The 17,018-nt window shown below is 43.9% G+C and overlaps 1 protein-coding gene across 12 annotated transcripts in view; it reads left to right on the forward strand.

Moving 5' to 3' along the window:
• Positions 1-1,673: 1,673 nt before the first annotated feature.
• Positions 1,674-17,018, forward strand: part of LOC147639075 (SNARE-like superfamily protein) — a 47,553-nt gene continuing 32,208 nt past the window's right edge. The window contains exons 1-3 of one of the 12 annotated variants that reach the window (XM_086787138.1): positions 1,674-1,820; positions 3,640-3,744; positions 4,115-4,213. In XM_086787138.1, coding sequence (XP_086643264.1) covers positions 4,130-4,213 — 84 coding nt within the window. In that variant the 5' untranslated portion in view covers positions 1,674-1,820; positions 3,640-3,744; positions 4,115-4,129. Of the gene's footprint in view, positions 1,917-1,982; positions 2,034-3,639; positions 3,745-4,090; positions 4,214-17,018 lie in introns of those variants that run through there. The other 11 variants (XM_086787186.1, XM_086787178.1, XM_086787130.1 and 8 more) reach the window with 11 other exon arrangements.

The raw sequence follows: 17,018 nt of genomic DNA on the forward strand, positions 1-17,018 counted from the left end.
ATTTCCACTTCCAACAACTCTTGTCCTAATGGAGCTCCCACAGGAAAATATACCGTGCAATCTATCCCAATTTTGAGATATTTTGACTTCTATCAGGCAATCTCGTTCTCCCCAAGCTGGTTCATCTTGTAAGATGCAATACTCACGGACTGAGACCTGGGGATCTAAACAATCCCATGATCAACCGACTATCTAGCTAGAAAACCATAATTCCAACTCAGTGAGTCAGTAGCGAAAACATCTAAGGAACCCCGCATTGATGCTTTCTAATCCAACGTCCCACAAAGATCTAACTTAAACGTTATAAACCACAATTAAACATCCAATGAAAGGATACTAACACAATGAAATAGTTCGTAACAAATATACATTATATTACGAAGCCCTACTGAATTACAAAATAAATGATGGGAGTGCAAAATCACCTTTCAAACATACTGGAGCATCTTCCATTACAAAGGACAATATATGATCCTTCCAATCTACATGGACATCATGGCTATAAAACCATTCTTTACCGAGTATAACATCAACCCTATCTAGGTTCATATTAAAAAAATGTAGGGACTCTATGTAACTCTAGATATATATCTATATACCTGTAAGTAAGACAGTACGTAAGACACACGCTTGTCCTAGGTTTGTTGTCCATGTCTTGCTGCTAGGTTCACATGCTACACATGATCACTTGGTTGTGTCTTCACTCCCAACTACTACGCAAGTTTATTATGAACGAAGTTGTGAGTGCTACAAGGTTGGGTTTGGTTCTATGGAGCCTTCTCAGAACTTGTTTTACTTAGATGTTTCTATGGTTTGAGGTTTTTGAGAGACGTTCTTCTGAGGCTGGGCGACCATCGTCTTTTCGTAAGTCCTAGCATACTGGATGGCATCCTCCAGTGAACTTCTATGATTGTTCTTTACCTGGAGCTTGTGTTCTCGTTGTCACCTGCACATTTGTGCTAGGCTAATCTCCCAAGCAAGAACATCATAATCTATGATTAGGACAGCATGTAGGACATCGTCATCATCATCATCATAACACTAGCATCATGGAGGGCATAGAGATCCAGTCAGCAATCTCCATAACCAGTCGCGGCAGCCAGCTAGGGCCTCTAGTAGCCAGTCGGCCAACAACTTGGTTGAAGGCTAGCAAATGGGCAAAGCATAATAGTTAAGCGCAATATTTAATTAGCATTTATGGCACACTACTTGTCCCGAAGCAGGCCGATAGCTAAAACAACAGACCGACCAACAACTTCCATACATATATAAGCATAAAGTGATCATTGACATAATTCATTTAGTCATTCATTCACTCATTCATCATTGTAGAAGTTAGACAGTTAGTAGAAGCATGTAGAAGGCCAGAGGTCACCCATGGGGTACACCAAGGGCCTGGCCATGGCATGCCAGATGGCTTCTCTCCATTTCCTTAGTAATATTAGACTTTGTAGGAGGGGTGGTCCCCTCGACATGAAGGGGGTATTGTGGACTAGCTCCATGAAAAATCAAACCACACAAAACCTCTTGAAAGGCATGCTGAAAATCAAATATTCTTATTTAGCCACACACATATGCAAAGGAAGGGGTATTGTTGACTAGCTCAATGAAAAATCAAATGAACACACAGCCTATTCTTATTTAGCCACAAACGTATGCAAAGGCTGGCCCTTAAGTCATAGAAAAATTATTTTTGTGTGTGATCACTTTGTTACTTTTAGGAAGGCACGGAACAAGAAGAAGATCTACCCCATATATAAGTGGCTTGATGCAATTGGCACAAAACATCGCCGCAGCAATATCAACTGTGAGATCCTCTTGTAAGTGTCTTCACCCGTTCGCTCGAGCTTATCGCTGCCTTGTGCATGGCATTATAATAGCCTGCAAGGTTCTCGCAGGAGTGTCTGCTTTTTGAGGTCTTTATGTCACCATATCTTTCTCCTTGCGCATGCTGTGTTTCTGTTTAGTTTAAAATACAGGAAGATTTCTTTTCAACCCGCGTTCGACTCTACAGACAAATGCGAGATGAAGAGGTAAGGAATCCCCCCCCCATCAACCTCCCCCGCATGGGGGTCATGCCCCAGTAGCAGAAAAAACAAAAGGTTCTTGAACGCTGATCGGTGACAGGGCGAGCTGATTGGTCACAGCGGTCTGACGCACAGCCATTACGTGGCATGATGCATCTTGCAAGCGTGTAGCGCAACAGGAAGCAGAGAGATCTGTAGGCAGATGCTTTTACTGCTGTGTGTCCTGGGCTGGATGTGAATAAATGCTTTTCTAGCAACCACTATGGCTCGTGCGTATGGGAGTTGTGCAAGCACCCAAGCAGTCCTCCATGAGATTGACCAACCTACTGAGGAGTCAGTGGGAGGTGGCCTATGCATTTGGCCCGCTGATGAACATTCCTACGGATGACCTGGTGGCCCATCAAAGGGTGTGAAGAAAACTTAGGGGGTTGGGTAGGGTTATAATGTGCATTCTCATACACATTGATTGCATGCAGGGATTCTGTGACATGATACGATGAATTCATGTAGTTCATCTTGCACTTGCAGAGGCCTGTGTGTTAAAGTGGGTGGAAGAAGAAAATAATGCACACGGAGGGCATGTCTTTAATTGTAGCGTACTTAAGTAGAGAAGCAGTGCAGAAGCAGAGGTTGATGAAGAAAAATAGCTAGAAAATGTGATTGGCAGAATTGCGGCAACATAGAGGGCAGGCCAGTGGCATTTGTGTAGTCAAGAGTAGGGGGCTGTATCACCACCTACAGACAATGGTATAGGACCTCAAACATAGTATATATTTCACAGATGACATGTATCCCCGATATCGCATGCTGAGTGACAGCTTCTAGTTGGCATGAAGCAGCCTGTGTATGTGAAGGGGTATCTCAGCGTAAGGCTACAGGTTGGAAAAGCGCGTGTCTTCCTTGAGGTTATTCCCTATGCCACCTCTCCCAATTTCTGAAGTCCAGGTTTCAAGGAATGCCGCACCCCAGCCACTTAGCTTCTGGAGTGCAGGTGCCCTGGATGGGCTCTTTCCATGCAATATGCATCCTAAAGTGAGAGTGTTGATCAACTTCATCAAGAATTCAGGGGCACGGAATAGCATTCCAGCATATATAGGCAATCTTTTCGGTCCAACAAACGGGTGGGTGCTTCAACTTCTGTGTCCAACCACTTCTGGATGCATATCATTTTCTCTGATGCTTGGCACAAGGGGAAACAACCTTTTCCTGTGCTTAAAGTCAAGGTAGGTAGATGGTTACACCTGTCGGTGAATTTCCTAAATAGTGGTAAGCGGTTTGGTTTGTAAGATGCCAGGAATGGAGTCATTAGTTGCTTGTTATCAGTAGGTAAAAACACTTGGATTATGGGATAGGGCGACCAGCAATTGTGAGCCAGGTCCCCGGGTTGGTGACCAACCAAAGGAAGAGTGTAATCTTTCTCAGCCAAAAAATGTCCTGGAGTCTCAGTCAAAGAGGAGAGGGAAGAATGGTCGTGGGTTCGCGAGTCTATTTTCACATAGAATAATGATTGTAACAGGGTTTGGATGTTTTAACAGTTTGTGATGCTTTTGAGATCTGCATGAATATTTTGTCAAAACTATGTCCATGCATAACATGCTAATCAATATTCCAGTTTAGATGCAGGGTCAATAATAAGAACATAGCGAGTAGAGATTGAACAACTCTGTAAGGACGCAGTGAGCAAAGATCAAACACATTCCGAGTGCGCAAGGGGAATGTAAGCATATTATTTGCTAGATGGCCTTGGAACAATTTTCTCTGCTCCACTTTCCTCCACTTCCAACACTGGAAGTGCTTTATCCAAATGGAGGAATGGCACGTTCCCCCATGATTATAATTTTAAGTGGAGACATGCCACCTCTACCCATATGTTGTGTGTGGTTTTTTCCTCTCACAAATATATACATACAAAAAGCATGGGTGTAGTATGAGTACAGAATGTATAAATAGATCTAAAGTTTGCACCTTATCAACCTGAATTTCTAGGTGTTGATTTTTTAATTTACATTTAAGCATTTTTTGGGAGGGAGAATAATGTGTTTTTTTTTTTTTTGGTGGGGGAGTGTTGTGTGTTGATTGGATATCAGTCAGGGAGGTTTCTTATGGCTACTACAGCTTGCTTTGTGATTGTGGGAGGTAATAACAACAGCCCCATTTATGAAAGTGAAGTTGGGCCTGCTCCTAAGGTTAGTCGAAACAGAAAGGCTTCTTGCTTTGCAAGGCGTTCTTGTAATTAAGTTAACACATGTTTCAATTGTTTGACCATGCGGATAAACTGCCTTCGTCATAAAAAATTGCTTAACTTTTGGTTTACACCTTTAGAAACATTCCACACACACACACTCTTTTTTTTGGGGGGGGGTGAAAAGCTATGTTATATTGCTTCACCGTACAATGAAAGAAGTCCTCAAAAATGAGGCAAGCTTCTTGAAGAACAGCCACACAAGTTAAAAACACTGAAAAAACAAAGCCAATTGGCCATCATTGATCTGATCTAGATGGATGTTGTCAAATAAAGACTAATGCAAGGATTGATGAAAGTAGTGATAGCGTGCAATCCTTACGGAATGAAAAACCAACTGATTTCTTGCATGCCATATTGTCCATAAAGCCCAATATCTAGTCCAGATTAGAAAGGGCTATGCATGATCCAATCTAGAAGGCCACCTATCAAACAACCAAAAAAATCTAGAGGAATACCTTGGGAATCTGAGTTCAAGAGTGTGAAATTTGCCGAAGGAAACTTTGGTTGTCCCCACCAAGCCACGAGCTAAGCTAACTAGCAAGACGCACCGACCAATCTCTACTCCATGACGTCCCATACCGCCACAGAGCTACCTCACGGGCCTTGAGACTGGTGCCGGCCTCAGTTGCATGAGTCGGGTGCACGTCTACACTAGATCCGGGCTACTGACCGTAGAGCTCTCGTAAAGACTCGCGAAACTCTATGACCAACAGACTGACCTTGGCCACCCTTTTATAGGCTCTTGGCCAGTCACCGACACTTGGGTGCCCGCCCATCAAGGCGTCCCCACTTGGGCGCCCACCCGTTAGTCCATCCCTAGTCCAGCTCGCCAATCAGCCTGCCAAGCTCCAAGCTACCCCAAGCCTCGAAGCTAATCTTGTGTGCGTGCTGCACATGGTAGATGCACTCTATGCACATGACACTCTTTCTTTCATGTCAGGGTTGCTTTGATCTTCAAGATGATTATTCCTGCGCCTTGGTTTGTCAATCGAGTTATAAGATTTGGCTCCTCACTAAGACAGCCCATTGCTGGAAACAAAAACCTAAAGACAATCTGGCATAGTAAATTGCCACTCAAATCTAGATTGTTTTTTTTGGTAAGAGTCGATTAGACTGTTTGAGAAGAGCCTTTGTTTTTTGGCAAGTAGGGAAGCAAGAGCGTGTCGACTGTATGAATCAGCAAGAGCTTGTCGGCTGTGTGAATCGGCAAGAGCTTGTCGGCTGTGCGCAGCCACATCTGTTGGCAAGTTGCAGGTGAGCAATCGGGTGATTTTTTTTTCTCGAAGTTGCTGCTCGCGGGTGACAGGCAGCGACCTGACGGGTAGTGGCAGCTAGAACTTGATGTTTTTTTTACCCTACGTTTTTTAAAAGCCCTTTGATGCTTTTTGTAAAAAAAAAATAAAGACATTACGTTTTCTTTTAAAAAACGTAGCATAGTAAAAAAAAACCAAAAGCTACGTTTTGTTTTTAAAAGCAAACGAAGGCAAAGGGGTTTTAAAAAACAAATGAAGGTAGCGTGTTTTTTTTTCAAACATGACTAGGGTGGTTTTTTTTTGTGTGGCTTTTCACGGTTTATGGGTGGCTTTTACAAAAGCCATTCCGTAAGGTTTTCTTTAAAAAAACAAAAAGCCACAAAACAAAAAAGCAAACGCTTTTGTGGGCTTTAAAAACCCAGTTTGGGCTTCTAGTTTTCGACGCAGCACTCTCCTCGAGTTCTCTTGCGTGCAGCCAAGCTTTTCTATCACTTTTTCCATTCGCGATGTCGACCCAAGAATCCGAGATGGAGCCCGTTCCCTGAACCCGAAGACCTGTCAGCTACTACCGAGGCCGCCGATGTCAATCTTTCTTCTTTCATGGAGCATCAGGCACAAGTCGTCGCGCAGATGCAGACCTTGTAAAATTCCATCTCTTTATTGACCACTACCTTGTCTACTCTCTCGGGCATGGATACCTTGGCGTTTGCTTTAGGTACCAACATTACTCCGGAACAGTTTGGGAGCGAGCAAAAGCAGCGTACCAAGGAGATTGTGGACACGTGGCTACATAAGGGGAAGGTCCACTTCCAGTTTCATCCATATGGCGATGACAAAAAGATTCAATTAGCAACAGGTTTTCTCTCGGGCAAGGCTTTGCTCTGGTGGAAAGAACTCAAACCTAAACCAACAACTTGGGCACAGTTTGAAGAAGTCTTCAAGAAGGAATTCCTCAAGAAGGAGGATGACTACGACATAGTCGCTCAGTTTGCCAGTTTGACCATGACCTTGTAGAACTGTAACTTGGTTGAACACAATGCTAATCAATACACTTAAATATACTAAAATTTGATGGACACTTGCTCAAATACAAGAAGTAAATTGCTGAATTGACAAGAGACACACAATGAGCCGGAACGGCCGACCCCTCCCTCAAATAAAGTATACTGATCTTGGGAGAATCAAGTATATAGTGTCATGGGCATTTCTGACCAGATTTCCATACCTGCATATGAATACAGTATTGCAAACAAGTGGTTGTTGATGTAGACTTGCAACCCACACTACCCTGTCAAGTGCCCATGTTCTGTACCATCTGCTCTCTATTGTTCCACCAACAAGCAACAATCTGCAAGAGAGCACGTAGGACAAGAGAACACTACACAGGGTATGCGATCTTGTAATCCGATTCCTCCCTCGTGCTAGTTGCTCCCATATTTAAGCGTAAAAGCTTACCAATAGCAAGTAGAGTCGATGACAGCGGAACTCTTCGCGATGGAAGTCCTTGGAGTGTTGAGATCTTTGATTTGTCGCCTTTCTTCGCGACAAAAGTCTTCAAGAGGATGAAGGGAACCTTGGGAAAGCTTCCCCTATGGTTCAACTTGAGAAAGGAAGACTGAAATTAGAGTTTTCAGTAAAAAGACCAGAAATTACAACAAAAATGAGAGGTGAGTAGGAGAGTGATTAGCACTTGGAAACACTCTTGGAAGCTTGGAAAACACCCTAGCAAGTTGGTATGGCTATGGAGAGCTTGGAAATGGAGAGAAATGGTGGAAAAACAGAGTTTTCAGCCTCCAAAAATCTTCATGAAGAGAAAACACGAATTTTCTCTTAATAAGTAAGTGAATTGGGGTCCAATCAGGTGAAGGGACATGGGGAGATGCCCATTTATGAGTAAAAGGGGAGGATCAGGTCTTGGACATTGAGTCTTGTCTGCCTCGGGACTTCAATGAGTGTGAACTTGGAAGCGGTCATAATTTATAAGTGACTTTTGGGCGCCCAAACTTTAATGAAGTGGGAACGCACTCACTTATAAATATTGGCTAAGTCCTAAGGGCTATTTGAGCCTAGATTGGGTAATGCTTAGCACCTGTTCACATGTCACATAACCATGTCAGCAGACAGTTTCACATGCACGGTTCACGGGCGGGCGTCCCCTAGCCCGGAACTACACATAGGTCATGCAAGCATGAAAACAGCATGCAATTTCACTTGCAGGCAAGCACATAAAGATGCTATGCAATGCAACATTGGTATGGACAATCCCCGTTCATGAGACTATACCAAAATAGACGTGCTCCGGGCAAGTACACGAGGTACCAGACCCAATGGAACACCAATCCACCAAGCATTTCCGGGCATGTACACGGAGGCACAAGTCCCAATGGAAAGCCAAGTCTACAGTATCACATGAGTGGCATCAATCCCCGGCATAAACAACTGCCATGGACACCAGTCCAATGTACATACATGATAAGAAAGCACGGGTGGACCAATTGGGTGGCCAAATGGTGACATCCCCCCGGCTTCTAAACAGTTGTCCTCAATTGAAAAGCATCCAAATATGTCTGAAGCACATGTGGGCAATCTTTGAAGAACTCTTTATCTACCCATTTAGCATCAATGGGAAGATAGTTCTTAAACTTCACAACACCTCACAACTTTGCCTGCAGCAAGCTTGCGTTCCTTATGATACGCAATCTACTCTGGCTGCAAGATCTCCTCAAGCTCATCCACTTCTGGTGGATCCTCAATGATCATTTCACTGGGCTCCGGCCCTACATACTTGCGAAGGAGACTCACATAAAAAGCATTGTGTATGTGCCAATGACTAGGTAATGCCAATCTGAAAGCTACTTCATTGATCTTCTCGATCACTCGAAAAGGCCCATAGTACCTGGTTGCAAGCTTAGGATATGCACCCTCTTTGCCAGGCCTCTTTGCAAGTCTTGCTTTCTCAAATTTCAGCAATACCCAATCATTCTCTTTAACATCAAATTGCCTTCTATGCTTGTCGGCAGCCTTTTTATGCTTGTCTTGTGACCTTGCAATGGCTGTCTGCACCTGAGCAAAAGCAATATCCAAGTCTCTTACATACTCATCAGCTGCAAATATCTCATCCTTTGTGTGAAGGATGGGTGGTAAAACCACCTTACCATAAACAATCTCAAACGGGGCCTTTCCCGTAGATGTATGCACCGTGTTGTTATATGCAAATTCCACAAGTGGTAAGTACTTCTCCCAAGAAGACTTTTGATCCGCCACATAACATTTCAAGAGATCCAACACAGTTGAATTTGCAGCCTCACTTTGCCCATCCGTTTGAGGGTGATAAGCTGATGAGAAGTCCAATTTGGTGCCCATATTATCAAATAAGGCTTGCCAAAAGAGACTTGTAGTCCTGGGATCTCTATCCCCCACAATGGACTTCGGCATTCCATGATGTTTGAACACTTGTGCAAGATATATTTTAACCATATGCTCAGCTTTGATGGTCTTTTTGACCGGCAAGAAATGAGCTTGCTTGCTAAACCTGTCCACAATTGTTCAAATTGCATCATTACCTTGTTGGGTACGTGGCAAGTCCATAATGAAATCCATTGTAATACTTTCCCATGGCTGCGTGGGAATAGGTAATGGCTGAAGCAAACCTGGTGCCTTTTGCCTATCAAATTTGACTTTTTGACAGGTGATACATGCACGTACATGTGCCTCTATGTCCTTCCGCATACCTGGCCAAAAGAAATACCACTCAATCATGTGCGTAGTAGGCATTATGCCTCTATGACCAGCATATGGAGGAGCATGGCACTCATCCAAAACCTTTTGCCTCATGTCAGACACCACACATAGGCAATTATCTTTCATGAGATAACCCTCTTTGATCACATATGAGGCATGTGCATGACCAGCCATCAAATCAGCCCAAATAGTGGCAAAATCAGCATCCGTATCATACAAATCACGCATAGTAGACAAGTCCCCATGGCTACATAGGGCTTTCGTGACAATGCATCGGCCACTACATTCTTCTTTCCCGGGGTGTGCAAGATCTGAAAATGAAACATAGAGAGGAAATTGGCCATCCTCATATGCTTCTCTGACAACTTAGTTTGAGTAAGAAAATACCTCAAACTCTGGTGATCTGTCTTCACAGTGAAATCAGCCCCAAGAAGGTAATGTTTCTATGTAGTAAGTGCATGAATTACAGTCAAGAGCTCTTTCTCATAAATGCCAAGAGATAGCTCTGCATCATGCAATCTACGACTCTCATAAGCCACGGCATGTCCCTCTTGATTAAGGACAGCTCCTATGCAATTTTCAGATGCATCACATTCCACACAAAAAGGCTTTTGCAAATCCGGAATGATCAACACTGGACCATGAGTAGTTGCATCTTTCAATTTGAGGAATGCATCTCTCTCTAGTCCATTTGAATACGGCCTTCTTCTTTGTCAAATCATGTAAAGGAGAAGCAATCCATGCAAAGTGCTGAATGAACCTGCGGTAGTAAGAGTATAATCCAAGAACTCAATTCGGGCCAATTCCGAATTGCATCAATCTTTGCAGGATCCATCCACACTCCATCTTTGGACACAATATGCCCAAGATAATGTATCTCTAACAAGAAGAACTCACTCTTCTTTGCATTTATGAAGAGTTTATGCTTATGGAGCTCTTCAAAAACAATAGCCAAATGAGCTTTATGCTCTTCTTTGGTCTTCGAGAAGACTAGGATGTCATCAAAGAAGACACCTGTAAATTTCGTGTACCCACGGAATATGCGATCCATGATTCTGTTGAATGTAGCCGGGGCATTTGTAAGACCAAAAGGCGTAACAAGATACTCATAAAGTCCAAATGCTGTCTTGAAAGCAGTTTTGTGTACATCTTTAGACACTACATGCACTTGATATCCACTCTTGAGATCAATTCGGCTAAAGCATGCCGATCCATCCAACTTGTCAAGGATGTCGCCTATGCATGGAATCGAAAACCGATTCTTGATGGTAAGCTTATTCAAAGCTCCATAATCCACACACATACGAAAGGATCCATCCTTCTTTTGAATCAAGAGAACGGGTGAACAATATGGGGAAGAGCTTGGCTGAACCAAACCCTTCTCAAGAAGCTCATTCACTTGCTTCATGATCTTCTCTTTTTGGGATACACGAGAGGCTGGCCTATTAGGTGGTGAGCTACCCGGCGCAATATCAATGCGATGATCTTCCAGTCGTACGAGTGGTAACTCATCAGCAAAACAATCATTGTGCTCTTGCAAAAATTTCAGCCTATCATTACTAAGAGTGTTTACATGTACATTATTTTCCTCAACATGATCTCGTACAAAAATCAAGTACGCAAAAATACTCTTTTTCATTACTTTCTTAATTTGTATATGAGATACAAGGGGAATGGTATCACCCTCTTCACCAGCATCATTTACATGTTCTCGGCCTTTATGCATGAAGGTGATCCTGTTGGTCTTGTAAGCCTTGCACGGATCAATACGTGTATGCCAAGGCTTTCCAAGCAATACATCACAACCATTCAAAGGTGCGACAAGAAAATCCTCATGATCCACATAGCCTTGAATGTGTATGCGCAACTTGCCAAAAATAAGCATGACCTGCACTTCTCTACCAACAAAGGCAACCCCTGCTTCAATTTGAGGACCCATGTCCTCCGCTTCAATACCCAAAGCAGCTGCCATCTGTGTGGATATGAAATTTTCAGATGCACAATCATCAAACATGAACAAAGCGGGCTGATCTTTGAGCTGTCCCCAAGATTTACATACAACCCTATCTTTGCTATCATGTGAAGTGTTACCCTGCACATCCGGAACCATATGCACATTAGGCTTTGATGCGTTTGCATTATCACGCTTCTTCTTGTTTGGGCATGCCTTTGCAATATGCTCGGTGCTACCACAAGTAAAGCATTTCCCCTCACTCATATACTGCTTTTTCTGTTCCGGAGTGAGACCATAGTCTCTCAATTTGAAGGGACGTTTCTTGGTAGTGTTATTTTGAGCCTTTGGACCATTTTTATCTTGGTTTTGGTCCTTTTTAGGTGGCTGTCCATCATTTTGCAGGTTTTGGACAGCCCTCTCTTTGCCTTGAAATGAGGGTTTAGCCTTATTGGATTGACTCAATTTGAGTTCCAATTGTTCGGTGGCGGTCGCGACTGCGATTAATTGGTGTAAGGTATGACCAGGATACATTTGTAGTCCCGCTTTGTACACGGGTTGCAATCCCGATTGAAACCTTTTCTTCCTTTCCGCCTTGGTGACATGCATAAATGGAGACACCTCCAAGAGCACTTTCCAAAACTTTTGTACATATGCATTTACCGATTCCCCCTCATTTTGCTTTACCCAATCTCACTTCATTGTTATCTCATTCAATGCATTGGGAGGCAAGAATTGAGCATAGAACCTCTCCTTGAACTCTTCCCATGATCTAACAGGATTCGGTGAGAGCTTCTCCGTGAGCCACCAATTGGCAGCAATGCCTATCATGAACATGCTTACATGTCGGATCATGGATTTCAGAGTGAAATCCTCATCACTGAAAGCAATATCAAACTGGGCAATAAAAGCAAGTGTCTTTGATGCATCAAATTCCCCATGATATGTGTCAAACTTCACAGATTTGTCTCCAGCTTTGAAGTCACGAGACTTTGATGGATGAGTGTGCATCTCAACATGTTTTCCCCCATGTTTGTCCATTGGGACAGCCCCTGTGACTGGCATCATTTGTGGACCAAAAGGTGATGCATAAGGCATAGATACATGTGCCCTGTAAGCATGAGGCATGGCTGGCCCCTCAACATGCATTGATACATTTTCAGCCATAACTTCTCCCTCACCAGCACACTCGAAGGCATGAGTGGCATGAGAGAGACGCGGAATACGTGTACCAACAGAAATTGCAGCCCATGTTGCATGTGTTGTGCATGCACATTTTCAGTCGGAAATGGCATTTGACATACATTTTGACCACTGCCATAAACATTGTATTCTTCACGGGCTACATAAGGTATTCCTGCATGGCGTGAAGTCACTGATTGTTCCTCTCCCATAGCATGGAGATTCATCCTCTTAGACATAAGTTCTTGTTCGGGCACTTGTGGGGATTCCAAGACATGTGTGATGGTTGCCTTTTCTACATAGGCATCCTCGGTACGAGCCAAGTATGCACGTGCTGCATCCCTCGGTTGCATGTGCAACTCTTGAGCAATCATTGCTTCTTCTCATTGATGTAGAGCTCGTTGCTTTCCTGCAACTAAAGGACTTTCTCCACATTAATATCATGCTGCTCAACCATAGCTGAAAATACCAGTATGTCGTCCAGAAATATGAACACACACTTTCCAATCAAATCGAAGAAAACACGCATCATCATGCGGTTGAAAGTAGCTGGGGCGTTCGTCCAAAAATATGAACACACACTTTCCAATCAAATCCAAGAAAACACGCATCATCATGCGGTTGAAAGTAGCTGGGGCGTTCGTCAAGCCAAATGGCATGACCACAAATTCATAGTGGGCCCGTTCCGTACGGAAGATTGTCTTGGAGATGTCCCCTTCCAGAATCCTCACCTGGTGGTACCCACTCTTTAAATCGATTTTCGAGAACACCTTCGCTCCATTCAGCCTCTTGAGAATATAATCAATTCGAGGCATCGGGAATCTACTCTTGATAGTCAGCTTATTGAGTGCACGATAATTGACACACAACCGAGAAGACCCATCTTTCTTCTTGACAAATAAGATCGGTGTTGCAAATGGCGATACGCTGGGGCGGATGAAGCTAGATTGCAACTGTAACATACCCATCTTCACTAATAATGAAATGTCCATGTAATATATAAATTTATGAGTTTTTATGATATAAAAATCAATGATTTTATTATTTAAGTCATTTCTACTTAGAATCTTCAAATTGTGAGCCCAAATTTGGAATCTGCGCGCGATTTTACCCTAATATAGGATTTTACAGCATCCAAAACGGACACCGGATCAAGCTTATACGTAAATTTCAGTCATTTTTAGTTAAAAAGCGACGACCTTTAAACCTTAATAAATGCACGACCGGGCGTCCGATTGATGAACGGTCTGAACCCTAATGACCAGGAGAACCTCCCGGACAAAATTTTTTTTCGTCCCCCGGGACCGTCCGGCACGCAAATCGAGGCCGGCGTTCCAAATTTGGGGACCCTGTCCCAAAAATTTGGACCGTACCGACACCGTACCTTTCCCCTAGACCCATGCAGGCCACTGATCTACAGCCTTTGCTGGTACACCGTCCTTTCGTCCTTGCTTTGCGCAGTGCCCGTACCCGTACCCCACAGCTATATAAACCCCGGGGGTGCTCCTTGGGCAACACGCATTTCTGTGTAGCCTATGCTCTGTTGTGCCGCCGTCCGTCCCTGTGCAATGTACTTGATGTAACATATCCATCTTCACTAATAAAGAAATGTCCATGTAACAGATAAATTTATGAGTTTTAATGGTGTAAAAATCAATGATTTTATTATTTGAAGATTCTAAGTAGAAATGACTCAAATAATAAAATCATTGATTTTTATACCATAAAAACTCATAAATTTATCTATTACATGGACATTTCTTTATTAGTGAAGATGGGTATGTTACAGCAACAATTCTTGGAGTTGGCGGTCCAACTCCGATTCTATTGCCTTGAAAGGCGATACGAAAACTTGCTCGAGGGTTCTGAGCCTGGGAGGAGGTCAATCTTGTGGTCCTCCGGTCTGGACGGGGGAAGCTGGGGAGGGAGACTGTCCCGAAGAAAAATCTTCTGGAACTTTTCATGGAGAGCCAAGTACTTCTCGGAAGCACTGGCCACCGTTTGGGCTGTCTGGATGTATATCATCGCACAATGTGCGCCTTTCTTGATTGCTCGCTTAGCCTGCAAGTGGCTTATGAGCGGAAAGTTCGGAATTCCTGGCTCACACTTAATGGTCACTGGGGCGTTTGACACATTCCGATTGTTTTGGAACGTGTGCTTGTCCCACTTGACATCAGGAAGAAACTTATGAAACCACTGAATGCCCAAAATTATGTCTGCTTCTACAAGAGGGGAAACCATAAAATCAAGCACAAATTCTATGCCCTGAATAACTAATTTAGCACCTAGAGCTTCATACTTGACGCTCGTTGTCATGCCTGTGTTAAAACCTTCAACTTGTTTGTCCACCGAAGTCAGGACGAAACAGGCATGTCGAGCGGCTTGTTCCGTGACCACATCCTCCATGCTGCTGCTGTCAAACAAGACGACGACTCTCTGGCCACCTATGTAGCCAAAGGACTTGAGCAATTCGTTGGACTTATACTCCTGGTCATGGGTGCCCTTCTGCTTATCTTCGAGCTCTCGGCTAATAATTGCTCCAACTGAAGCATTGGGATTCGGAGAACTAGGGACAGCCACTGGGGTCTGTGTGGAAGTTGGGCTCACCACAAAAGCTGTGGAGGTTGCGGCGGCGGTCTTTGGAGTCTTCTTAGGACACTCCTGAGAAGTATGTCCTTTTGTATGACAAAAGAAACATCTACCCTTCCATGCACGCATCTGCAACTCAAGCAAAGAGCTAGGCTGCGGTCGTGACCCTGTGAGAGGGTCCCTGTGTCAAGGATTTGGAATCTGGGATACGGAAGGAGAGGGAGGAGGACGTTTGAGAACGGGTACACTCTTCTAGAGCCTGGATCTGCGCCTTCTGCTCTTCCAACTTGGTTGTCTGGTCTGCGATTGCTCGCATCATCTACTCGAACATCTCTGTAACACTCAAGCCTGCTGCCCTGGTTGGGCTTCTCGGTGCACTCTGGTCCCAAGGTTCTTGGTCTCTCTCGTCGTCGAGGCTCGCCATAGTAGGAAAACGCACTTCCTTTCCGGAGCGCAATCTGACCATCCACAGTGTGTGTGGGAGACTTCCGGAGGCTGAAAACCAACCATCCTTCGAGGGACAGGAGTCACTCCGAAAGGGGTAGTCCATCGGTGTTTGAAAACCAACCACACGAGCGAGAAAAAAATTTGGTTTCTTTGCTGAATCTTTGCACTTGAAGTAGGCTCTGATACCACTGTAACATGCGGAAGCTTCGGGGGAGATCGGTAACTTCAATGCTCAGAAATCAGCACACTTGTCGCGACAGAATTAACGCACAGAACTGAATATAGATGTGCAGAAAAATAGAGAGAGAGAGAGAGAGAGGGACCTTGTGATATTCCATTTCCTTAGATGGACAGGACTTTGGCAAATTTGGACTACACGGAATGGGTTCATCTTTGATTCCTTGTCTGGAATACATGGGCACATTCTACGTATCCGCGGTTTGCTGCTTTGGCAGTTTTCTTCTCTTCTCTCAGCTCAGCTACTGGATGCAGATGTTATTTCGTTATGGTCTATGGCGGCTCGGCTGGCTCATCTTTGATGCTTTTATCTGGGATGCTTATTTGGCTAGGAGGCTTTCTTATTAGTGTACAGGTTTGCATGGTCACGATCCTTTATAGGATCTTTTGTGGGGGTTTTTTTGGGGCCATAGGTTCTGTGTGAGCCACGTGGCTGATGTACATTTTTTACATATAATATAAAACACCATTTCACGAAAAAAAAAAAAAGAGAGAGAGGGAGAAGAGGACACAGTATTGGGTCCCAGATACCCGCTGTAGGGCCAACACCATGAATGGTGTATTTGCTTTATTAGAATGATACAAATCTGAAAATAAATACAGAAAACTTGACCTTTCTTGGCTGAGATAACTCTGCCCTTGACCTGCAATCCTTCACCCCTTTTGCGTTAGCTTGTTTTGGGCTGTCCTGGCCCTTGCTTTAGCTTCAGCACTTGGTGATTGATAAGATAACACAATAGATTTTGGGCCTTGGTTATTTATAGTACTCCAAGACAGCAGTCGGCCAGTCTTATAGCAGTCGGCTGTCATAAATTCAGCCACGACTGAATAAAACAGCATTAAATGCTAAATAAAATCTGCGCATGCTTTCATGTTTGGCTGGGCATTAGGCGCATGGTTTTCTAGAGGCCTGGGCACTGAATACTTGCTGTTTGGAGGCTGGGCAGCCTGTATGGGCTGCCCCATACTTGCCCTACAACCATCACAAGGCTGGATGTCCTGTCGGCTGCCCCTAGGGCTGTAGGATCTTGTGACACGATGTCTCACATGGCCTTTTGTATCGTGAGTCCTTAGCAATCCACTTTATCACTTCAAACTCTGAGAGAGAGAGAGAGAGAGAGAGAGAGAGAGAGAGAGAGAGATTTTATTAGTGTCTTCTGAAGGCCAAAAAACGGCCTATGAGACAAAACCTGTGTACATCATCATCATGTGTCAATGGACATCAAATGGATACAATAGAAAAAAAAGTACAAAGTACTTTATAATGTGGAGATAAATCACATACAAGGCTGTGGTTAACTACTATGGGGTGGGTGGGAGGGAGGGGGGGTAAATACATCCAATAA

The sequence above is a fragment of the Cibotium barometz genome, chromosome 4 (assembly GCF_041138505.1).
Source record: "Cibotium barometz isolate CiBa-2024 chromosome 4, ASM4113850v1, whole genome shotgun sequence".
Classification (NCBI taxonomy): Eukaryota; Viridiplantae; Streptophyta; class Polypodiopsida; order Cyatheales; family Cibotiaceae; genus Cibotium; species Cibotium barometz.